Source organism: Rhinopithecus bieti, unplaced genomic scaffold, assembly GCF_001698545.2.
Source record: "Rhinopithecus bieti isolate Rb0 unplaced genomic scaffold, ASM169854v2 scaffold_51905, whole genome shotgun sequence".
Taxonomy (NCBI): Eukaryota; Metazoa; Chordata; class Mammalia; order Primates; family Cercopithecidae; genus Rhinopithecus; species Rhinopithecus bieti.
The window spans coordinates 1,069,533-1,094,868 of record NW_016821253.1 but is presented as its reverse complement, the minus strand read 5'-3'; the positions used below and the strand labels follow the sequence as shown (position 1 = coordinate 1,094,868).

Here is a 25,336-nt window from a genome sequence, read left to right as displayed (position 1 = left end):
AAGAGAATCAGTGCGTCAAAGATGTCTCTGCACCCCATGTTAATTGTCGCAATATTTGCGACAGCCAAGATACGGAACAAAGCTAAGTGTCCCACAACAGGTGAATGCATAAAGACAATGCGGTGTATACACACAGTGGAGCGCTGTTCAGCCACACACAGAATGAAACACTTCCATTTGTGGCCGAGTGGTGAACCTGCAGGACATTACTTTAAGTGAAGTCAGCCAGGCCCACGAAGCTAAACACTGCATGTTCTCACTCATGTGGAAGCTGATCTCAGGGAACTAAGGAGTAGAATAGTGGTTACTAGAGGTTGGGAAGGGGAAAGGGTAAAAGAGATGTGGAGAGACTTTTTTAAGGATACAAAATTAGAGCTACATAGGAGGAATACTTCTAGTGTTCTATAGCACTGTAGAACGATGATAGTTAGCAACAATATATCGTATATTTTCAAATAGCTAGAAGAGAGCATATTGAATGTTCCCAACACAAAGAAATAATAAATGTTGGAGATGATGAATATAATTACCCTGATCTGAGCACTATATATGGTATGCATTGAAGCATCATCATGTACCCCATAAATACGCACAATTATGTGTTAATTAAAAAAAAACACAGCTTCACCCTATCCCTGTACGCCACACCCTACTGTCTACTTCTGTCATTTATTCTATCATCATATCCTGTTCTGAAATTTACTATCTGATCTAATGTGTTACTTTTTGCCACAAGAGAAAGTTTCTCCATTGAGAATAAATTAAGCAAAACACACAACAATATTAAAACAGCTGACATTTACTGTAAATCTGCAAGAAAAGAAAGGTAGCATGTCCATCTCAAGTATGCCAGATGAGTCTTTCCTTCTGTGATTTATATTTACAATAACTCATCTTAGAAAACAATTCTGGTTTGGAGGTATGGTAGGTTATTAAGGGTTTTGAATGACTAATACCAAGATATTAGAGGAAAGCAGCAAACTTCAAACCTAACGATACAAATAAAAATATGCACAAATGTATGGGTGCTTTGAAGGCGAAGGGAGGGAGAGGGAAGCAGCAAGAGGAGGACAGGAGGAAGGGAGAGAGGAGAGGAAAGCTCAGCTTTCTATCACACTCTTGACTTAAAAAAGGACAAAAACTCTACTTTGATAATAAAGTTCATGAATGAAGAAATGAAGTTTTAATATTATGAAATAAATATGCTATGCAAGAAATCTTTCGAGTAGCCAGACTTTAGTAGAGTAACTTAATATTTAGCATATTAAAATGAAGACTTATAAAGAAAAGTTTTATTTAACATAATTTGAAGGTTAATGCTGTTGATTCAAATTGTGAATGTCCTGTGGATGTCCAGTAGATTTTTGTTACTATTTTTTAATAATAATAGTATGTTTAAGGCATAAAAAAAGATGTTATACATAGTAAAATGGTTACTATAGTGAAGCAAACTAACATATTCATCATCTCACCTGATTACCCATATTTTTGTTTTGTTTGTTGTGTGTGTGTGTGTGTGTGTGTGTGTGTGTCAAGAGCAGCTAAAACGTAGCAGGAATCCCCAACACAGTATGATTGTGTGACCTTTAGTCCTCATGTGGGGCACTGGACCTCTAGACTCACTCACCCACTTGTGCACTGCTTTGCATCCTCTAACCTACAGCTCCTCATTCCTCCCCACTGCCATCTCCTCACTTCTGGTGGCCACTGTTTGATTCTCCTTCTCTGCATGTTTGATCTTTTCCTCAGGTTCCACCCACAAGTGAGGTCATGTGGTATTTCCCTTTAATGTCTGGCTTGTTTCCCCTGGCATAGCGTCCTCCAGGTTCAACCCTGTTGTGACAAAGGGCAGGACCTCCTCCTTCTTTAAGACTGAGTAATATTCCATCCTATATATTTTCAATTGGTAATTGACAATTTACAATTATATAAACTTATAGGGCAAAAACAATGTTACGATTTATGAATGCAATACGAGATAATGAAACCAAGCTGGTTAACATATCTATGACCTCAAATACTTCATGGTTTTATAATGAAAACATTTAAGATAATATTCTTAGCAATTCTGAAACGTACAATAATCTGTTAAAAAGCTATCTTTGCCACACTGTGCAAGAGAACTTAAAAAAAATTCCACTGCATAACTGAGAGTCTGTGCCCTCTGACCATCATCTCCCCATTCTCCAATCCCCAGCCCCTGTAAGCACCGCCCTACTCTCTGCTTCCATGAGTTCAATTGCTTCAGATACCACATATAAGTGACAGCATGTGGTGCTTGTCTCTCTGTATCTGCGTCGCCAATTTTTAACTGGGTTACTTGTTCTTCTCCAATTAACTTGAATGAATTCTTCATACATTTTGAATATTAACCTCTTATCAGATACATGTTTTGCAAATATACTTTCCCCATCCACAGGCTGCTGCTGCTGGTCTTGTTTTCTCTGCTGTGCAGAAACTTTTCAGTTTGATGTAGTCCAATTTATCCATTTTGCTTTTGTAGTCTGAGCTTGTGGTGTGACAGCCAAGAAATTATCGCCAAGGCCAATATCGAGGAGCTCTTCTCCTACTTCTCTTCTAGGAGTTTTATGGCTTCTGATCTTACAGTTAAGACTTTCATCCATTTTTGGTAGATTTCCTATATGGTTAAGCTAAAGGCCCAATTTCACTCTATCACATGTGGAAGTCCAGTTTTCCCAGTAACATGTATTGAAAAGAATATACATTCTCCATTGTAGCCTCTTGATGCCCTTGTCCAAAATTAGTTGAACACATTTGTTTTGACTTATTTCTGGGCTCTGTATTCTGCTCCACTGGTGTATGTGTGTTTTTTATATCAACATCATACTGTTTTGATTACTACAGTAATATAATCTTAAATCAGAAATTGTGATGCCTTCAACTTTTTTCTTAGAACTATTTGGCCATTCAAGGTCTTTTGTGATTCCATATGAATATTTGAATTGTTTTTTTCTGTTTCCGTGAAAAATGTCATTGGGATTTTGATAGGGATTATGTGGAATCCTATATATCACTTTGGCTCATAGATGTTTTAGCAATGTTAATAACCATGAGCCCAGACACGAGCCCAAAATAACTTTACATTTATTTCTATCTTCTTCAATGTTTTGAATTGTCTTCATCAATATTTTACAGTTTTCATTGTATAGGTTTTTATCTCCTTGGTTATACTTATTGCTAAATATTTTTTTTCTGGTGCTTGCATTAATAAATGGGATTTTCTTGATTTTTCAGCTATTATTTGTGTATAACAATGCTATTAATTTTACATATTAATTTCATATCCTGACACTTTGCTGAATTTAATTATTGGTTCTAACAGTTTTTCTGTGAAATCTTTGGGGTTTTTACATAGAGAATCATGCCATCTGCAAACAGATAACTTTACTTCTTCCTTTCTGATTCAGATACCTTTTATTTATTTATTTTGTTTTTTGTCTGATTGCTCATGCAGGTACTTCCAGTGTCATGTGGAATAAAAGTGGTGAGACTGGCCATCCTTGCCTTGTGGAGGATCTCAATGTTAAAGCGTTTGTTTTATCATATTGACCATAATGTTAGCTAGGAATTTTTCATAAATGGCTTTATTGTGAACATGCTTTCTATACCTGAACTGCTGAGATTTTTCATCATAGATACTGGGCTTTGTCAAATGATTTTTCTGCATCAGTCTGTTAATGTGATGTGTCACATTGGTGAATCTGAAAACGTTAAACCGGCCTCACATGCCATGGAAGACTCCTACTTGGTCATTGTATGTAATCTTTCTGATGTGCTGTTGGACTTGGCTTGCTAAAGTCATTAGGAGAATGTTTGCATCATTTGTTCATCAGAAAAACTGGCCTGTAGTTTTCATTGTTAGTGACATCTTTGTTCAGTTTAGGTGTCACGGTGATGTTGGCTTTTAAAAATGCATATGTAATTATTTCCTCTAGATTTATTTGTTGAAAGAGTTGGAGAAGTATTGATATTATTTGTTCTCTGAATATTTGGTATAATTCAGCCATGAAGCCATCTCGTCCTATGCTTTCCTTTGTTGACAGGATTTGATTACTTCTTCTATGTCCCAATTTGGTTTTGGTCAGTTCAGTCTTTCTATTTTTTCCTGACTCAAACTTGGCAGATTGTATTTTCCCACAAATTTATCCATTTCTTCTAGGTAGTCCAATTTTTTGGCATATAATCGCTCATAATAGTCCCTTATGATCCTTTCATTTCTGAGGTGTCCATGGTAATGCCTTCACTTCTTTTTCTATTTGAAACTTCTTTTTCTTAGATTATAATATGGCTTGGCTTTGTATCCCCACTCAGATCTCATCTTGAATTATAATCCCCACAATCACCATGATCCCCACGTGTCAAGGGAGAGAACAAGCGGAGGTGATTGGATCATGGGGGCAGTTTCCCCCAGGCTGTTCTCATGATACTGAGTGGGTTCTCACAAGGTCTGATGGTTCTACAAGTAGTAGGTAGTTTCTCCTGCCTTAATTCTGTTCCCTGCCACCTTATGAAGAAGGTGCCTTGCTTCCCCTTCACCTTCCACTATGATTGTAAGTCTCCTGAGGCCTCCCCAGCCATGCAGAACTGTGAGTCAAACTCTTTCCTTTATAGAAATTATCCAGTCTCGACAGTTCTTCATAGCAGTGTTAGAATGGACTAGTACAGACAAAGAGTTTGCCAATTTTATTATATTTTAAAAAACAACTCTTAGTTTTACTAATTCTTTTTATTGTTTACTGTTGTCTTATTTCTGTTCTGATCTTCTTTCCTTCCTTCTGTAAACTTTTGGTTTACTTTGCTGTTCTTTATCTCATTTCTTGAGGCTTAATGTTACACTATTCATTTGGGGTCTTTATTTTGTTTTAATGTAGGTATTTATCACTATCAATTTCCTTCTCACAACTGTTTTTGCTGCATCCCAGAAGTTCTGGTATGTTGTATTTCCATTGTTGTTTGTCTCAAGACAGATAATTTTCAAATTTCACTTTTGATTCCATAACCCATTGATTGTTCACGACAATACTGTTTAATTCCTACCTACTTATGAATTTTCCAAGATTCCTCCTGTTATTGATTTTTAGTTTCCTTCCATGTGGTCAGAGATGATACTAGATAGAATTGCAATACAAAATTTGTTAAGACTTGTTTTATGGCCTAACATATGGTCTATCCATGTGTATGTTCCATGTGTGCTAGAGAAAAATGTGTATTTTGCTGCTATTGCATGGAAAGTTCTTTATATATCTGATAAGTCATTTTGGCCCAAAGTACAATTCAAGTCCTGTATTTTCTTATTGATTTTCTATGTAGTTGATCTATCTATTGTTGAAAGTGGGGTGCTGAAGTCCCACATTATTGTTGTATTGCTATATATTTATCCCTTTATGTTCATTAATATTTGTTTTACGTATTTAAGTACTCCAATGTTGGATGCATATATGTTTATGATTGTTATGTCCTACTGATAAATTAGCACCTTTTCACTAGATAATGGCCTTTTGTCTCTTGTGACCAGTTTGGTTTAAAGTTTGTTTTATCAGATGTAAGTTTAACCACCCCTTCTCTCTTTTGGCTACCATTTGCATGGAATATTGTTTCCCTATCTTCAGTTTCAATATATGTGTGTCCTTAAAGATAAAATGGGTCTCTTATAGCCAGTATATAGTTGGGATCATCTCTTTTTCAGTCCACTTCACCACTATATGTCTTGTGATGGGAGAATGTAGTCAATTTATATTTAAGGTGATTGCTGATACATAACAAATGACCAATGTAGTTCTCTCATTTTCTTGTTGTTGGTAATATTCAAGGTAATTGATAGATAAGGAATGACCAATGCCATTCTCTTATTTTCTTGTTTGTAATATTCAAGGTGATTACTGAGAAATAAGGAATGACCAATACCACTTTCTTTTCTTGTTGTTTTGTAATATTCAAGGCGATTATTGATGATAAGGAATGACCAATGCCATTTCCTTATTTTCTTGTTGTTTGGAATATCCAAGGTAACTACTGATAGAGAAGGAATGATCAATGCTATTATCTCATTTTCTTGTTGTTTGTAATATTCAAGGTGATCATTGATAGATAAGGAATTACCGATGCCATTCTCTTATTTTCTTGTTTATAATATTCAAGGTGATTATTGACACATAAGAAATGAGCAATGTCATTCTCTTTTGTAGTTGTTTGTAGATCCTCTGTTCCTTTCCTCCCCTCTTGTCTGCCTTTGTAATGTGATAATTTTCTGTGGTGCTCAGCTTTGATTCCTTTATTTTTACCCTTTGTATATCTGCTATCATTTTGTTGCTGTTGTTGCTTTGTGGATGTTATGAAGCTTATGTAAAATATCTTATAGTCTACAATTTTAAGTTGCTGACAACTTACTTTTTTTGTATACAAAAAAATCGAGCCTTTAACTTCTCCTCCACAGTTTATGTTCTTGATGTCACAATTTGCATCTTTTGACATTGTGAATACCTTAAAAGGTTATTGTGGCCTTAATTTTACTGTTTTGACTTTTTACCTTCATACTGGAGATATGTATGGGTTACACACCACCATGATGACACTGGAGTACGCTGAATTTGACTATGTACTTACTTCTACCAGTGAGTTTGGTAACTTCAGGTGTATTTGTGATAATGATTATCCTTTTCTAGCTGCTTGAAGTACTCCCTTAAGCATTTTAGATACAGCAAGTATACTGATAATGAAATCCTTTTTTTTTTTTTTTAATCTAGGAAAGACTTACTTTCTCCATTTCTGAAGGACAGCTTTGCTGAGCACAGAATTCTTGGCTAATGGTTTTTGTGTTTGTTTTCCTTGTAGGTATCATACTATTCTTTCCTGGCTTTCAAGTTTTCTGCTGAGAAATCCATTGACAAACTAATGGAGATTCCCTTACATGTGACTTAACACTTTTGCTTCATTTAAAATTATCCTGTTTTGCCTTTGACTTTTGACACTTTTGATTAAAACGTTCCTTGGTGAAGAACTCTTTGGGTTGAATATGTTTGGGGATCTTTGAGCTTCATGAAATCGGATGACCATATCTCTCCCAAGACTGAAAACTTCCAAGTTTACAGTAAGTATTTTATTAAATAAGCTTTCTGTCCTTTTTTTCTGTTTTTTTTTCTGTTTTCTTTTTTCTGTTTTTCTGCTCTGAGTCCCATAATGCAGAACTTTCCTCATCTGATTGCTTCCTGTGAGTGCCGCAGGCTTTCTTCACTATTTTTATTCTGTTTTCTATTCAACTCACCAAATGAGTCATTCCAAAAGACCTATCTTCAAGTTCACAGATTTTTTTTTTTCTGCTGCTTAATCTAGGTCTGCTATTGAAGTCCTCTATTGATTTTTTTTTTTTTTAATTTCATTGAGTTATTCAGCTTCGAGATTTCCGTCTGGTTCCTTTTTATGCTACCTGATTCTTATCTCTTCTAATCTTTAAGTAGGGCCTTTTGTAGGGGAAGATTTCCACATACAGATGGGCCTGAGGGTGCCAGCTGGGCAGGGTGCAGGGGTATAGTCTCTGTGCAGGTTCTTCAGTTGTAATGAATGTCAGTAATGACTGTGTGTCTAAGTGGTATAGGCTGTAGGAATTCAGGGCAATGATGGTGGCAGCATAAGTCCAGGGTCCCTGGTGGCAAGGGCTTTACGTATCCTACTGATTTTGTCTTCTCTGTAAAGGGGAGTCTCAGCTGAGGGAATCTGTCTTAGCACAGGGTCTGACACAGCCCTCAGGCAACTGCAGTGGCACTGAGATCCAGGGCACATGTGCACAGGGCAGCTGTGGAGCCAGGGCCCTGGGCTCTGGTGATGTGAAGCCATTGTGGCACCCGGTGCTCAAGGTGCAGATTCACTCTCTGGGGCTCAGTGGCTTCAGATTGTCCACGAAGCTGGGATCTGTTGTTCTGAGGCAGACTCTGGCAGCTCAGACCTGGGGGGCCAGGTTTTAGCTCTGGTTCTGACCCGGAGGGGCTGGACACAGCACTGTCATGGCCCTGGGAGATAAGAGGTTCTCCAGGGCACAGCTGCAATCCTGGACCCAAAACCAACAGGGCACAGCAGCAACTAGAGCCCAGGAGATGAGGTGCCACACAGTGGTGGCTCAGGGATGGCGGGACATGGTAGTGGCCCAGGCCCTGTGAGGCCAGTGCAGCAGCAGCAAGGACCCAGGAATGGCAAGATGCTAGTGCAGCCTGGGACCCACAAGGTGTGGAGCAGTGCAGTGGGGACTCCACGCCCTGGGGATGCAGGAACCTCTGTAGCTTGAACTCTGGGAAGCTCGTCCAGTTTCAGGGAGGCAGGGAGCTGCTGCTGTTCACCCTGGAGGCTGAGGTGGCACAGCTCCGCCTAGGTTCTGATTCCTGGGGAACTGAGCTACTTGGTCTCCTGAGCCCCAGAAAGCAGAGCCACACACAGGACTCAGTGAGGGCTCCAGCTCGCCAGGGGCCTGAGGCCGTGCCTACCCTGCACGATGCCACCTTATATTTTAATTGATTTCATCTGTTTTGCTGAATTTGATGTTAAATCTTCATTTCAAGGAAAAAGAAAAAAAGGAAAGATCATAGTAAAAGTTGTTTCTATTAAAATTAAATGATACACTGCAGTGTATTAATATTAGGAACTTATTTAAAATTACAGTCACCTCAGACACCTTCTGTGGTTTATATTCTGCAATGACTTCTCTATATTAAACAATCCAAGGCTCTCTGAAACCTTAAAGTGCCTTTGGAATTATTAGAAAAAGACTCAATCATCTTGAGTGATGCTCTTACCTAACTTTCTTAAAATAAACCTGCACATCAGAGCATCCACACGTCAGAACACCCACATACCAGGGCACCCACACATCAGGGCATCCATACAGCAGGGTATCCATACACCATGGCACCCTCACACCAGGGCACCCACACACCAGAGCACCCACACACCAAAGCATCCACACACCAAAGCACCCACACACCAGAGCACCCACACACCAGGGCACCCGCACACCAGAGCACCCACACACCAGGGCACCCACATACCAGGACACCTATATATCAGAGCACCCCCAATTCTGGAGAGTTCTGCATGAACCAGGGCCACGTGTGAGCAGCTACAGCCTTGCCTGTGTAACTGGAGCTATTTTCACACCTGCTTCCCTGGCAGCTTTTGTTTCCTTTCCATTCCAATGTTGTCAGGCTGATAAAGTGTTCTAGTGAATAAGAGAAAGCTATTACAGACTCACACAATCTTTTAAACTAGGTAGCACTCACTAGCTCTGCTTCTCAGAAAGAAAGCCCTAAAACCCGTGACCACCAAGCTCGCTTAACTCACAAGCATCCTAAGCTCTGAAGACGCCACATCCAGCCACCTACGATTCCATCCCCGTTGTCTACGTGAACTGCATAAACATAAGATGTTTCCATCATAAATTTAATCATGATCTTCACTCACTAGTGTGTCAGTCATAAGGAAACTGATACTGTTCCCACCAGTCTGTTAGCAGAAGGACCTGTTGGCCCCACCCTCTGCCAAGGTCCTGGAGGGCAGGCCCTGGGCTGTCTCAGAGCGACTCAAAAGGGCACCATGGGGTTTGAACGTTGACCTGAATTCATTTCCAAAATCCTGCTCTTTTAAAATTTCTAGACTTCCCCAAACTTCAGTGATTGTCCCTGCACAAGGGACACTCTTCTTATCCTCCTCAAAGAGTTAAACTTCAGTACAAGCGATTCTTCTCAGAGAGTCTCTCTAAGTGGCCCTGAGAGATTATTTATCATTGATAACAGGGAAGTCTAAATTCTTAAAGTAATTTGAAGGACACTAGACATTTTGAAATATTACGTATATTTAAATTAAAAAGTACTTTTCATCTTCCAGGAAGGTCCCCAGTGGTGGACGCTGACACTTGCCATAATACTGGCTGAACTTGAAGAGCAATGGCAAAGCAGGTCTCAGGACAGCATCTTTGGGGCCAGAAGGATTTGTATCTCAGGCAATTTCTAAAGCAAAAACAACTGGATTATTTGTTGCACACCCACATACCAGAGCACCTAAAGAAAGCTTTAGGGCTTTCTTTCTGAGAAGCAGAGCTAGTGAGTGCTACCTAATTTAAAAGATTGTGTGAGTCTGTAATAGTTTTCTCTTATTCACTAGAACACTATCAGCCTGACAACACTGGAATGGAAAGGAAACAAAAGCTGCCAGGGAAGCAGGTGTGAAAATAGCTCCAGTTACACAGGCAAGGCTGTAGCTGCTCACACGTGGCCCTGGTTCACGGAGAACTCTCCAGAATTGGGGGTGCTCTGGTATACAGGTGCTCTGGTGTAGGGGTTCTCTGGTATGTGGGTGCCCTGATGTGTGGGTGTCCTAATGTACAGGTGCTCTGGCATGAGGGTGCCCCGGTATGTGGGTGCCCTGGTGTACGGGTGCTCTGGTGTGTGGGTGCTCTTACCTGCAAAGGTAAGAATGGCCTGGCAGCATGCTGACTCCCCTTCCTGCTTCCAGCCACTCCTCAGAACGAAGGCTCTTCCTACTCAGAATTTAAATTCGACCTGCAGTGCACAGCACGCGCACCTCAGCGCTTCTGATGTATCTTGTGATTCTTTTTGAGGTTTCAACATTTCTCATTCAGCTACAAAGTCCATTTTATATTATCCTTGTCAAGTTCTACTTACTTTGATAGCTTTAAAAGCATGCCTTTCATTGATTCATTAGCAATAAAGCAGTAACACTGGAATACTCTTCATTCAATCTGCTGCACTTCAGTCTAGATCTTGGGATTGGAAAATGGGACTCCCTTCATTCTTACGGAAAGCTAACTTGAGACAATAAGCAGATTTTGGCTTGTGATAGAAAGCCTGGTAAGGAAAGTTAGACCTAAAAGTTCCAAACTGAATTCCATATCCACCCACCCCAAGGTGACAAAAGGTTTCTGACAATCCATTTCTATACACATTTAGCCAGATCCAGGTTCAACCATCTAAAATAGAAGGACTCTATCAAATATTCACATACCTCCAGAAGAAAAAACAGATCGTAGCTGACTTATTTATTAGTGCAGCCACATTGGCCTGAGTAGTTGTATCACATTTTCAATGTCAAAAGCCATTTTTTACAGCCTAGAAAGGAAGATATGGCAGCACAGCAGACACAATGAAAGTCAAAGGCAAAGGCCCAGCAGTGTGAGAAGTGGATGCCAGAGAGGCAGTGCTGTGGATTCCAGTTCTGGGAAGAGGCATCCCAGCTGCTCCAGTCTCTGCTTTCTGAGGGACACTGAGGACATTCATCATGGGTTTTTCCAGGGCGTGTGAAGGGCAGCACCTTACATTAACATAAAGACATCTAAGTGAATATTTACATGGGATGGGAGGGAAGCAGAGGAAAAATATAAGTAAGTATTAGGGCAGAAAGGCTTCACAGCAAATTCAGCAAAACAGGTGAAATAAATTAAACACAGAAAGAAATCAATCACAGATCTGGCATAATGAAGGCATGTGCATGGCAGTAAGACACCAATAACAGGTGAAAATTCTAGAGAACAATAAAATACAGGTGGAGGCCCATGTCCTGGTGATCCCATCACACAAAGCTCAAAAGACTCTGTGACTCTGGTAGGAAAAGGGTGATTCTTCCTGTGTTTACGGGTGTCCAGGCTGTGACTTTAGACAATGATAGGATCCAGACAAAACCCCGCCACAGCCGCTGTGCCACAGAGACCTGAACGGGGAGCCTTGGGACCTGGGTTTTGTGTTCCCTTTCCTTCCCCACCAAGTGTAGTATATATATTTGGTTATAGAAATAGTCGTTCTGTGTAAGTGTGTCAACATCTTTATGAGTAACGGTGAGCCTCGTGTCCAACCTGACATTCCCACTATAGTGCAGGCGGCCTCTGTGCAAGAGCCCACCCTTCAGCTGAGGATACTTCCTGGCACTGAACAATGAATGCTCCACATAACGGCTGAAGGGTTCTCGTTCGTCTTATCTTTCTTTCTGGGACAAAACACCCCTTCCTTTCTGTGCAATTTTCTGAGTATAATTGTCCCATCTGTCTCCCGAATATACACATCAAATCAGCTACAGGGACCAGGCCTATCCAAAGTCTTACAGAAACATTATTATTTATCAAACTATTTATTACCATTTGTTTAAGTGGAATTAAACTGTGGCTGTGAATGAATTTTATTTATATTTTTTATTTGTACCTAATGAGATGATATGCTATAGTAGGAAAAGCGGATTTTGAGGGAAAATCTAAGTGTATAAGTATATGACTCTTCACCAGCCCTTGTGAGCCGAGTAAAACTGGGCAACTCATGATTCCTCTGTTTATCTGCTGCCCTATGAAATGTGAATAATCATGCATCCCTCGTCCATTTCATACACTTTTTATGAAGATCCAATGAAAATAGAAGTTATTTTCCTATGACAAAATATCAGTGTCAGGAATTCCTATGCAGATGGAACCCTCTAACTTTCATGTCCTTTTTCACGTGGTTTTCATCATCCATTTTCTGTGTGTTATGTGCAATCTGACTTGGGTTTTGAAGGTTTTGCCGTGCTGGAAATACCACATGTAAATTCCATCCAATCAAAGAGGCGCACTTCATTCTTCCTCATTTCGTTAAGTACGAACAGGGTGATCACCAAGAACAAGCCACTGTGAAGGGGAATAAAAGCGGCTTAGGAGACTTTGCAAGCCGCTTTTGTTTTCCGAAAGCATGACATGTCATGATGCAGACGTGCATCCAGCTCTCCATACCATGCACCCGAAAGACAGTGTGCATCCACTATTACCAAGGAGCTCTCCATACCTTGCACCCCAATGACAGCGTATGTCCACTATTACCAAGGAGCACGGTGAGAAGCCTCAGGGTCGGGCACCAGGTGAGCATCCTGACCCCTCTGTGACATGCGGGGGAGGCCAAGCTTCCAGGTGAGGGTGGAGAGTTGGCGTGGGCATCATGTGGCACGCATCGGAGCAGGGAGGAGACGAACGTGGCTGTGGGACCTAGGATGCAGAGGTGAGCTGGAAAGCCCAGCCTGCACATTGGCTCTTCTGTAAGCAATGGAGTCATGGATGGTTTCTAGGCCAGGGGCAGCAGGGTCCTGAGAAAGAACCTCATTGGAGGGAGGGTGAGCAGGAGCTTGGCATCCTCACTACTGAACCACGCTCAGAGCAATTCAATCCTCATAAAATCTATGTATAGAACGGTGTCAAATCCAACTGCCCATGGTGATTTTAGGTATTAAAACAGATTTTGTGGTGACCGGCTGCTGAGTAGGCTGGCAGAGCGCCTTAAGGAGCACGCATGTGGTTCCTGACTTGTGAGCCTTGGCGGGTGTACACACCTCTCTGAAGCAGTGAATGAAAGTGTAAAGGACACCGTATCTAAGAATTTAAATGTCTAAGCAGCTAAGGTGGACCTCGTGCAGAACCTCATATGGCAACTACCCTTATCTAAGTTGTAAGCCTTGCAGCAGATGCCTGAAACCATGGACAGAACAAATCCCAGCCAAGGCCTCTGCGCGGCACAGCTGGCAGCGACAGAATGTACGTGGGGCCACCCCACACTCACCCCGCCCCCACCAAACCCTCCCAGCCTCGTGGCAGAGCCCGGCCTGCTCCCATGCTTCAGCAGAGGGAAGTGTGTGTTGCTCTCAGGGAAAGGAACCCCTGAATTCCCCTAACTAAGGGGGTGGCAAAAGGTTGTCAAATAACTCATGAAGAACTGGCTCCCTCAGCCTTTCTGAGGGCGAACTTCAAACAACTCATCAAGAACTGGCTCCCTCAGCCTTTCTGAGGGCGAATTTCAAACAGCTCGCGAAGAACTGGCTCCCTCAGCCTTTCTGAGGGCGAACTTCGGTCCGGTTCCAGTGGGTGGGATGGAAATGAAGGAACACCGTGGAGGCTTTTTCCTTCCTGGAGATGGATCCATGGCACTGCTTTGGGGGTGGTACCCTGTTTCCCTTCTTTCCTTCATAAAAAGAAGATATGTTATCTTGAAATACAGCCACCACTTTGCAAATATCCTCAATGAACATGAGGATAAAACCCACAAGCTAAGGATGGTGCCGCAGGATGACAGAAAGATAGTGGGAGGAAACCACAGCACACAGCCGGATTTCTTGTTCAGTGAGAAGACCAAGCCGTATTCACTCAAACCACCATAAGCTGAGAGGATTTCACAGCACACATGGCCCTTCCTGGGCGGAGTCCCCAGGTTTTCACAATGCCAACACCCTAGGGCCACACACGCTGACAAAATGACACACAGCAGGGCTCAGGCCAGGCCGACAAGTGAGTTTTTCCTTTCTCCATTTGTCTTTTCCCTGAGGTACATACATGCAGAAACCTAAAACTTAGGTAAATATGTGCACATTAGAAGTCTATTGACTTAACAAAAGAAGTTCAACTACAAAAAGAAAGCTCAATACAAAGTGTTTATTTTTAAATTATCTTGAGAGAATCAAATCTCATATCAATAATCAATAAATCATGCATCAAACAACAGACCGTGTCACTCAGCTGGTTGGAAAAGACACTGCTTTTTCCTTTTCTGGTAGTAATAATTTCACCATTACTACACTAGGAAGTTATCAAAATAACATTACTCAACCCTAGGCAACACCAACATAGAGCAATAACCCAAGGAATGTACAAAAATAAAGAATAAATGAAGAAATGTCGTAACCACATTGCACTGGTTCTTTCCAAATATTTGAAAGACAGGCAGCACCGGATAATGACCCAGAAATGGGTCTTGGGGTCACTCCTGGCTCTGCCATTTACACATGTGTCCCTGTGCAAACTCTTTAACGTATCTTTGCCTCAGTGTCCTCATCTATAAAATCGGAATGAAAATCCCAGTCATTATCTCATAGGGTAGTTAAAGGTCATACCATGAATGCCTGAAAGTATTAGCAAAAATGTAGCTATATTTTTCTCCTTAGTCTTATCCATACATGACATAATTTCATTTATATTTTTGCTTATTATCTTCTCCCGCTATAATGCACACTCTCTGAAAGCAAGAACTCGTCTATTTTTTGCTTCTTTCAGCACAGAGGGCAGTGCTTAGCACTCAGGGGTATACAACGTTTGTTAACCGAACGACGGAATCGATGAGTGTGCGCCTGCAATCACAGCATGCGCAGAGGCTTTGTCTAGTGTTTATGAAGTTTAAAATCATCAAATGGATCATTTGTAGAAATTTATAATCATGGTCAGGCACGGTGGCTCACGCCCGTAATCCCAGCACTTTGGGAGGCTGAAGCGGGCGGATCACGAGGTCAAGGGTTGAGACCATCCTGGCCAACATGGTGAAGCCCCATCTCTACTAAAAATACAAAAATTAGCTGGGCATAATGGCTGGCACCTGTAATCCCAGCTACTCAGGAGGCTGAGGGAGAATTGCTTGAACCCGGGAGGCGGAGCTTGTAGTGAGCCGAGATCGCACCATGGCACTCCAGCCTGGGTGGCAGAGCAAGACTCTATCTCAAAAAAAAGAAAAAGAAAAAGAAATATATAATCATTATTTGAAAGGTTAATGAATTGAAGGAATCAAAATTGGTGATTGACATTTAATGCTCAAGAAAAATTATACTCAAATGTAATATTAACAAATTTCCCATTAAACACAATAAAAATAATATCTCCCCGAAAATATACAATCTCACCAGGTATTCAACAATGTCTAGACATATGTGCTTAACCCTATATCTGCACTGAGGAGAGTCTCAGACCTATCTCCACCTCTCAGCCTCTCCACACCCACAACGTGGACCTGTGGATCCCGAGTCCCCTGTGATGAGTGTGAGGTCTGAAGGTCTCCACATCAGAGGGACCAGGGGGCGGGGGCTCCAGGGCGTGGAATCCTGCATGCAGGTCGCACCTCAACGGTACAATCAGAGCGTCTCTCTCTCAGGCTCTCCACAGCTGCTCAGGCAATTCAGATGCTCAAGAGTCACTTCGCGAAGAATTCAAGGCGCAAGTGAACTGAGCCGGGCTGCCTGGCTCCACTCTGACATCAGGCAACCGTCCAGCCTCGGGATGTCCACACTCCTAACTCAGGCCTCAGGAGCCTTCTCCGCTCCACCTACAGCAAGTCTCTGGGGAACCACCTCAGTGCCATTCATTTAATTTAAATGCCTCTCTTTAAAAAAGTGTCTTACCCTGATATTGTCCTCTGAGCCTCTCACAGGTACACTCCGCTGGCCAGCAAATCAGCCCTGAAACACAGCACAGATCCCCTGCTGTCCACGCTCTGCTTCCGACATTCACTCAACACCCCAGGACCTGTGCGGGCCATTTCACTAAATGCACCATTGGCCCACCTGGTGCTGAGGCTAAATGGAAACCTCAACCTGGCCTGAGTCCTCCTTCCTCTCAAACACACAGCCCACTCTTCAGCAACATGTGACATGGAGCCTCCGAGGACATCCCACTTCTGGCCACTTATCTACAAATTCACCAAAATCCCAGAGGGGCAGGGACGGCTGCCCCTCCTGCACCCTGCACGGGCTCTCCACCTTCCTCCCTGCTTCCTGGAGCAGCTTCCTCACAACAGCCAGGGTGACTTTTCTTAAATGAGAAGCTACCCCAATCACTCCAATTTTAAACAAACTTCAGCTGACTCTCTCCTACTCACAGGATAAAATCATTAACCACATTACAAAACACAGCGCCCTCTACCCGTCTCCTCCGTACCACGGTGTCGCTCACTCCACAGGAGCCGTCATTTCTGCAAATGTATCCCACAAGTGTTCACTGCCAGCCTTCTCCAGTTGTCTACAAGCTCTGCAACGGCGAGAATTTCGCCTCGGTCTCTGCGGATGGCCCGAGAAGCGTCTTATCCATAGAAGTTGTTTATTAAATAGGGTTGGATAAACTCATGGATAAACAAGCAAACCAATAATTTTATATTTTGTGCTGATCTAACATCTCACAACTGCCTCATTCTTAGAAATGAGCGAGGTGAAGCCTCGGGCTACCTGGCTGCTCTGGCGTCCCTGGAGAATGAGGGCCGGAGAGCCTTCCCACCTGTCCTGGCCTTTCATCACCTGGGGATAAATGTACACCTGCTCATCCAGAAGAGGATGTAAAACGTGGAGGAATGCAGACAGTTTCTCTTAGCATCCGTAGGTATTCCTAGTTCTAACTAATCACCCTGTGTTTGGTCTGTCTGCATCCTGACCTATCTGGCGACTCCATGCTCTGTGGGGTAGAGGGTATGTGCTCCTGGGCTCTTTTCTGTGGGGTAGAGGTATGCACGCCTGGGCTCCAGCATCGAAGTTCACAGAGCCTCCTGCACTCCCTTCATCCTGAGGCCAGACTCCTGCGTCAGTCTAATACAAGATATTCAGGACAACCCAGGGGCTCTGCTCACCTGTAAAACACTCGTTCTGTGGTTTACACGGAAGACATAAAATAAATGAGACAAAGCCCCTGATCCCTTAAACTCACAATTCATTGCCAGGACTTTCTGTTACTGACTGTGCATACAATGAGGACATAAATGTGTCTCCAAAACATGAACTCTGGCACAGCGGATGAAATGGATCCTGGTGGGGAGAGGTAGGTACAGGGAGGAACCATGTAAGTTCATCTCCAAGTGCTGCTGAGGTCGCAGGCCTGGGCCTGGAGGGGTGGTGAGGATGGAGACAGGCGAGCTGGCAGGATGAGGGGCAGCAGGGACGGGCAGGCAAGGCTCTGGGTGGGAAATCTGCAGGGGGTACGGAACGCAAGCCTGGAAGCAGGCCCGGGAGGAGCGTGGGGACCTCCCACTGGGGCTCCCCACTGGAGTTACTTGTGAAGCTCCCAATGTCAGAAGAGAAGTGCATCAGCAAGGTCTGCAGTCTGGTAAGGTGGGATCTCCTGGGTCCCAGTTTCTCCTGACCACACCCACCAAGCCTTGGTTGCTTGAGGCAGGGATGCTGGCTTGGGAGGGCACACAGGCTACAACCCCAGGGTCGCACTCACACTCCAGGGAGTGTGGCCTTCTTGACCTGTTTCTCCCCCTACAGGAAAAATAGATTTTCTTTCTGAATTAACCATAAATATCCTTTACTGAATGTTACCTGTTGGCTAACCTGTCTTATTCTCTTTTCTGAGACTTTTCATCATATCCACCAATTAAAAAAATAAAACCCCATGAATGAAAATAACTAAAAATGTTCACAAAGATGAGAGGAACAGAGCTGCATCAGGCCATGCCTTCTTTCCACTATCCACCAGTCAGCCAGATGGCTTCAGGGGTGCAGCAGGAACCAACCACACCCGACACAGCAACAGTGGACCCACGGCTCCGTGTGGAATCACACTTTATATGCGCCAAAGCACTGAGCTCTGCAAAGCTGGTCAACACAATCATAACACTTGATGTAATACATGCAACAAAATACTATAGTTCAAATGAATCATAATGTTTCTTTTGAAATGCTCTAAAAACCTCAAAAAGAGGCCAGGTGCAGTGGCTCACGCCTGTAATCCCAGCACTTTGGGAGGCTGAGGCAGGCAGATCACCTGAGGTCAGGAGTTCGAGACCAGCCTGGCCAACATGGTGTGACCCCCCCCCCCCCCACTTCTACTAAAATACAAAATTAGCCAGGCGTGGTGGTGGACACATGTAATCCCAGCTACTCGGAAGGCTGGGGCAGGAGAATCGCTTGAACCTGAGAGGTGGAGGCTGCAGTGAGCCGAGATCACGCCACTGCCCTCCAGCCTGGGTGTTTCAGTCAGAGGCCGTCTGGGGGTGCGGGAGGGGGGACAACCAAAAAAAAAAAAAAAAAAAAACCGCCCTCAAAAGAATTACCCTTTCATTCAGAGGTCTGCAAAGCCCTCTCACTTTTCCTGCCATCTTGGTTATAACTAACACTGTATTTCCTATAACACTGAAATTCCTAGGTTTCCTTTAGAACAGCCCCTGCTGCCTCTGAGGCTGAGGCTGACGCTGGGTTTTGGGGCTTGCTGGCCCCTAATTCCTGATTTAATGGAAAGCCCTCTGCTGTGAGTTTGAAGGCAAGTTTGTAAGCTTGCTCAAAAGAAGAAAACTGTGCTGCTGACCTGACTCCTAAATGTCCTTCTGGTGAAAAAGAATCTTTACCCGGATGCAGACTTCATGGCGAATCATTCTGTGGAAACCTCTCTTCCCTGAGAACATGTTCAAAGCTGCCGTGGGGAATTCACATCCCACTGAGACAGTCTCCACAGCAGAACATGATCTCCTGCACCACACATCACTGTCCTGACCATTGTGCCCTCACCGCACCACCTTCAGAGGACCTGACCCTCGCTGTCCTCACCGCACCCACCTTCAGACGACCTGATCACTGCCACACCCACCTTCATACGACCTGACGCTCGCTGCGCTCACCGCACCCACCTTCGGAGGGCTGGTGGTTAAGGCTTCCCCAGCCTGGGACCTCCATCCTCTTCAGGGCACTCTACCTGCATGCTGGGCTTATGGTTTGGGTAAAATTGGATGAAATGAGTAAGAACGTTTTGAGAAAAAGTATAAGCTTATTCTGTGCTTTTCACCCAAAACCTCCACATTTCTGGTAGAGCGTGGAGAGAAGCATGTCCCCTCCAGGGACACAGCCAGCGGTCCCCTGCAATAGCTGTGCTTTCCGGTGTGAGGCACATGAGGTCATAATGCTACCCGCCTTGCCCACTCTGTCTTACTTCCTGTTCCCCTGCAGGCCTCAAGGACATAAGCTAATCGCCCCCCACACAGAGCGCATGTCCAGGTGCCCCTTACTCTGGAGAATAGGGGAGGAGCGGCCTGAGGCTGCACACCCAGGAGCTGCTGGACCAGGTGGGAGGAGGCCAGCTCTGGGGACGCAAAATCCTCCTGACAAGGAGACAGATGCATGCAGTTTAACGCGGGGGGTCATTATGTCCAAAATTGAACTGTACGAGAAACAATCTGCCCAATATTGGAATGTGTGGCCAGAAGTCCCACCCTCACTTTCCGATTGCACACAGGGTAATCTCTCCCTGTGAATGTCAGTTATTCTTGTGATCATTCCCATATAGCCAGTGCTTCATTTCATGGACTGAGGTAGCAGTCAGTGCAGTACCGCCAGCTGCCAAGTGCAGAACGGATGGCATTTCAGCCCCACCCCGCCTGGCGCGGTCAGCTAGTCCTGCAACAGGCAAGTTACGTTCTTACGCTTGGAGACTGTGTCAGATACTTCAACGACCACCATGGACTTCTCCATCTGTATTTAATTCTCCTCAATTTTTAACATACCTTAAACTCCACGTTCAAACCCCTGAATCATCAATATCTTTAGAGGATAACCTGATACATCAAACAGAGAATTACTGTCTGTCTTAAGGGCCAGAGGGATCAGCAGAGGTTAAAAAGGGCAGCCTCAGATCAGGGCATAAGAAGCATCCTTTGAAAAAGTCACAGCTACGAAAATAAAACGGAAGTTTAGGTAATCGAGCAAAATACACATCTGCTGATTTTTATCATTTTCAGTAATTTGTTATCTTACAAACGGCTGCGATGCACACACAGGTCATTTTGGCTGTTTTTACCTGCTTGGTCTTTGAATATTTTTGATATGACGACGGGGACGTTGTGCTCAGAACCTCCCTGAAAGGCAAAGCCATCAGAAAGAAACACGGTTATCATGATTCACACTAAAAGTTCTTCGAAAATAAAAGCAGGAATACAGAAAACCATTTACCTTTATACTCAGGCCCAAGCCGCCAACTGCCTGTCTGCGAAGTGTAACAGTTCTGTGCTTTAAAAAAGTTCAGAAAACAAACCAAGTTTAGGTTAAAATGCACTATCGGAAAGTGAATTCAAAAGAAATTCTTCATGTAAACTGAAATACTTGTTAAATTATATTTCCAAAGCAACCTTGGCTAAATATGACAGTAATGACACTATTTCAAACCTTTAATGTGTGGTGTTGCACGTATGAAAACAAAGACAGTGATAAAGAATAGGCCCCGTGAAATCCAGGGAGAGTCTCTGCACAGCTGTCATCCCATCTGCAATCTGCCTGTGAGGAACGGAGCTCCGTGAAGAAACGAGGGGCCCACCTTCTCCAAGGTGGTGAAAGGGAAGTGGGGCGGGGCACTCAGTCCTGTTTTAAATCTGGTCTCTTCCCGCCAACCCCAGGATGGGCTCCCTCTTCACTGTGCATCTCTGCTGAGGTCGGCCGTGTTTAGGACAATCTTCAACCAATACTAATTCATGAATGATCAATTTTTTCACATCCTCTGACCACAGGTGCCTGGGATATTTAAGCGTAGGTTGTGATAAAAAGCTAAAAGCACAATAGGCCCTTAACTGGCTAGTGAAATGGTAAAAATCTCCAAATCTCTTGCGCATTAAGCCATGCACCTGTGTTTGCTAATCTGATGAATGCAACTGTTGCCAACTTCAGGTAGACAAGGGTGACTGGTGCCGCTCTGAGGGGTGTACGAGGTGGCCTGGGGTAGATGGACAGTGGCCAAAGGGTGCCTTTACCTCAAAAAGACACTACAGGAAAAACAGAAGTGACAGACTTTCTTTGAGTTCTAGGTGGAAACATGAGCATGTTTGGGCTGAATGGCTCTGAAAGGAATCTGTTGTGCAAAGCAGGGACGAAGAAGTCAGATGGTGGCAGAGCTCATGCCGAAGGGTGGACCTGGGAGCTCCCGCCCTGGACAGCGGTGCAGGTGCAGATGCAGGAAGGCTGCTGTGAGGACTTCCACAGCCTGAGACACCCCAGGAATGTCCTTCTTAGGGGGAATACTTTATAAATTCAAAGGAAAGAAACCAAAAATTAGAGCAAATATAACTGCATTAAAATTTTTTGCGCATATATTTTAACTGACAAAATAATTTTATACACAGAAAAGAGCTGTATTTCAGGGATCTTGCTACAGAGTGATCGTTTTGACTTTTTCTTGGTCTTAGGCTGCGTTCCAGATACTGTGAACAGCAAAGTCAGAGCCACCCTGGGACGTCCATACCGTGGGCTCTTATCACATCCACATTCTCAGTATCTACCTGAAATACCACAGATGTTTCCCAGCCACACTGCACCCATGGCCAGAGTAACAGACGGGCTCTTAAATCCCGTCAAAGCATTACTGACAACAGCCAAGATACGGATACAACCCAAGTGTCCACCAGCAGATGCAAAAATAAAGAAAATGCAGCGGATCCACCAAATGGAGCATCCTTCAGCCATAAAGAGGGAAATCCTGCCATCTGGAACAACACGGATGAGCCTGGAGGGCACTGGGCTGAGCAGAATCAGCCAGGCACAGAAAGACAAATACCACACGGTCTCTCCTGCATGTGGAATCTAAGAATGTTGAACACAGAAGCAGAGAGTAGAACTGTGGTTACCAGGGGTTTCGGGGTCGGGGGCGGCGCGGAGATGCAGGCCAAGGGTGCAACGTTTCAGCTGTAAGGTGAACCAGTTCTGCGGCTCTAATGGAAAGCATGGTGACTATGGTTAATAATACTGTATTTCCTTGAAATGTGCTAAGAGAATAAACCTTATGTGTCCTCACCACAAAAACAAAGGTAACCGTAAGCGGTGATATACATGTTAATTAGCTTGTTTGTAGTGTGCATATCATAAGATATATGCACATGAGAACATACCCTGCACACCTTAAGCATGTATAATTTTTATTAGTTACAGCTCAATAAAGCTGAATAAATAAATGCCAATGTGTGGACAGTGGGTTTCCAAGGGTATCCTCTGCAGAGGAGGGACAGGGAGTTACTCGTGCATGTGGGAAGCACACAGTTTTCCTCTTCAACACGAGGACCGTTGACGTTGCAGGCCAGAATGCATCTCACGGTGAGTGTGAACTGCAGAACACAGCAGGGGTTCATTCCCTCCCTCAGTAGATAGTAAATTCTGCAGTGTTCATGGCCCAGTGAGGGAGTGGGGAGAAAGGCATCCATCCACCTACTAGCTGCTCCTCTGTGTGACACAGCAAACAGTCTCACGCTTCTAAGAACTTTTCTGTGCTACGGAAGATGAGCACATTGAATTGTCTATGTCATAGTAACTGGAGGCCTCTCTGTATGGAATTTTTGAAAATGCTCTACAACATTTTAAAATTTTAGCTGTTAATATATTTGCAAACAAGCAAGTACAAGATGAGAGAAAATGCATTTTGAGAAGAAACAAGTTAGTTTCTGCCTTGATAGACTGCCAAAGAATGACATTTTAAAGCTGTCATTTGACTCACTTATACATGTCATGAAGACATCCTGAAATATCCTAAAATATCCTTGGTATTTCAAAGGAAATACCAAGAAACTGATCACCTGTGGTAAAATCTGGACTAATATGCTTAACAAGACAGGTAAGAAAAAATTACAACTTGAACAACCAACATAAACATTTGTTTACTAGAACTTGAGGAGCTTGTTCTCTATGATTTTAGCTAAACCAAAATAATATTTATTTCATAATTGCTTTGTGCAGTCTCCTGAAATGTTCCTTTCTGTGTATGTTTGAACCAGCCATTTAGGTATTTAGGTCTCTAAATCTCTCTAAAATCAAGTTTCTGCATCTGGAAAGTGAGAGCCATACTGTGAGCCCTAATGGGAAGTGCTGGGAATGGGACCGTGTCCCCTAAAATCCATGATGAAGTCCTGACCCCCAGTGTGACTGCATTGGAGGCAGGGCCTGTAGGAAGTAACTAAGGTCAGATGAGGTCATTCAGGGGGCCTATTTGATAGGGTTGGTGTCCTTAAAGGAACAGGAAAAGACAGCAGATACAGCGCTCTCGCTCTCTCTCTTTCTCTCTTTTTCTCTCTCTCTCTTGTTCTTCCTCTCCCCACCCCCACCTCACTGTCTCTACCATGTGAGGACACACCTATAAGACTGGCGCCTGCAAACCAGGAGGCCGGCCCTTGCCAGTAACTGTACCATGTGAGGACATACACATAAGGCTGCCGCTTGCAGTCCAGGAAGCCGGCCCTTGCCAGTAACCAAACCCACAGCACCTTGGTGTTGGACTTCCACCTCCCAGAACGGTGAGAAGGGAGTCCCTGCTGCCCAAGTCAGCCCACCTGTGGTTCCTTGTTACTGTGGAGTCCAAGCTGCCTCGACAGGAGTCAAGGACGATCACTGTGGAAAGCACCTTATAGACCATCAGATTTAACACAACTACCAAGGTGGTTAGGTCTACCCATGAAAAATTGTTGTTTTAAAACCACCTCATTCAAACACCAAGGACTTCAGTGTGTTAAAGTTGAGAGGAAAGGCTCAGCCAATTTGTGCTTCCACACTTTTATAAATAACCATTATATAATTATGAAGCCTCTAACATCTTAACATTAGCATATATAGGAACTTTAATTTTCAAACCAAGATTTATAAAACTTACTGGATGATAAAAAGTAAATGGGAAAACTTCTGCAGCTTCTAATGGAACTTTTCACACAGCAGCCTGGCTGAACTTATTCTGCCTCCTGCGTCCTCATTATTTTATGACCCCAGAGTCAATCCAGAGCTGATCACTTTAATTTAACCTTCTGGGTAGCATTTTCATAGTGTTCTGTTAACTGATATCTAGACAAACTAACGCCATCAGAAAGCATGTCTAACGCAACCAAAACAGTCCGCTATTTCATTCCTCTCCTAATACATACCCCTTAAAGGACCCACAAGCAGGTACGGATCGTGAGCTGCCCCAAGGCTCATCATAAATCTAACTTATGGCCTGACTCCCCTATTCCATGCATTCGCCCATAATCACGGCCTCCTCACTTCCCATACTCAGGGACTGCAGGGACTCACCAAAGGAACAAATTCAGAATAGAATCAAATGTATCATAAAACCTCTACAGAACTGAGGTTGAAATCTAAGGCAATTGTTCAATAAATTATTTTCCAATTCAATCCTGCTTTTCTTTTCACAAACATATCAGATAAAAGCTTTCATAAAATGCTATTCTGCATTTTCTCATTTAATCCCAAACTATGTTATGACATTTAATTAATGTTCACATCTTGGTAGCAGCATCATTATATTAATAATAGGATATAGCTATCTCCACATTATCCTCTGACCACATATTTTAAGAAGGAGCAGTTTTCTATGACATAGATAACTTATCAATTATACATTTCTCATCAAAAAATGGTTTGGGGGTATATAAGATCAGATTTCTCATTCTGGTCTTCTAAAACATTGTTCTTCAAGTTATTACTGAATTACATGTATGAATGGGCCTGACAATTCTACTTCAGATATTTAAACTGTGGACTTAACACTAAATTTAAATTTGTTATGGCTGCAAACTCATGTTCAGATGTGAATACTACAATTTCCAGAAAGATTTCAATC

General features: G+C 43.2%; 1 protein-coding gene across 13 annotated transcripts in view; it reads right to left on the bottom strand.

Annotated features, from left to right (window-relative positions):
• Window positions 1-25,336, bottom strand: part of SNTG2 (syntrophin gamma 2) — a 414,561-nt gene that overhangs the window by 218,290 nt on the left and 170,935 nt on the right. For 8 of the 13 annotated variants that reach the window (XM_017860345.1, XM_017860346.1, XM_017860347.1 and 5 more), the window contains 2 exons: window positions 20,707-20,758; window positions 20,555-20,612 (listed from right to left, as the gene is read on the bottom strand). Coding sequence is in view for 2 of the 13 variants with exons in the window: in XM_017860343.1 (XP_017715832.1) it covers window positions 20,555-20,612; window positions 20,707-20,763 (115 nt within the window). In the remaining 11 variants the exon portion in view is untranslated. Of the gene's footprint in view, window positions 1-19,072; window positions 19,246-19,351; window positions 19,606-20,554; window positions 20,613-20,706; window positions 20,764-25,336 lie in introns of those variants that run through there. The other 5 variants (XM_017860343.1, XM_017860344.1, XM_017860351.1 and 2 more) reach the window with 5 other exon arrangements.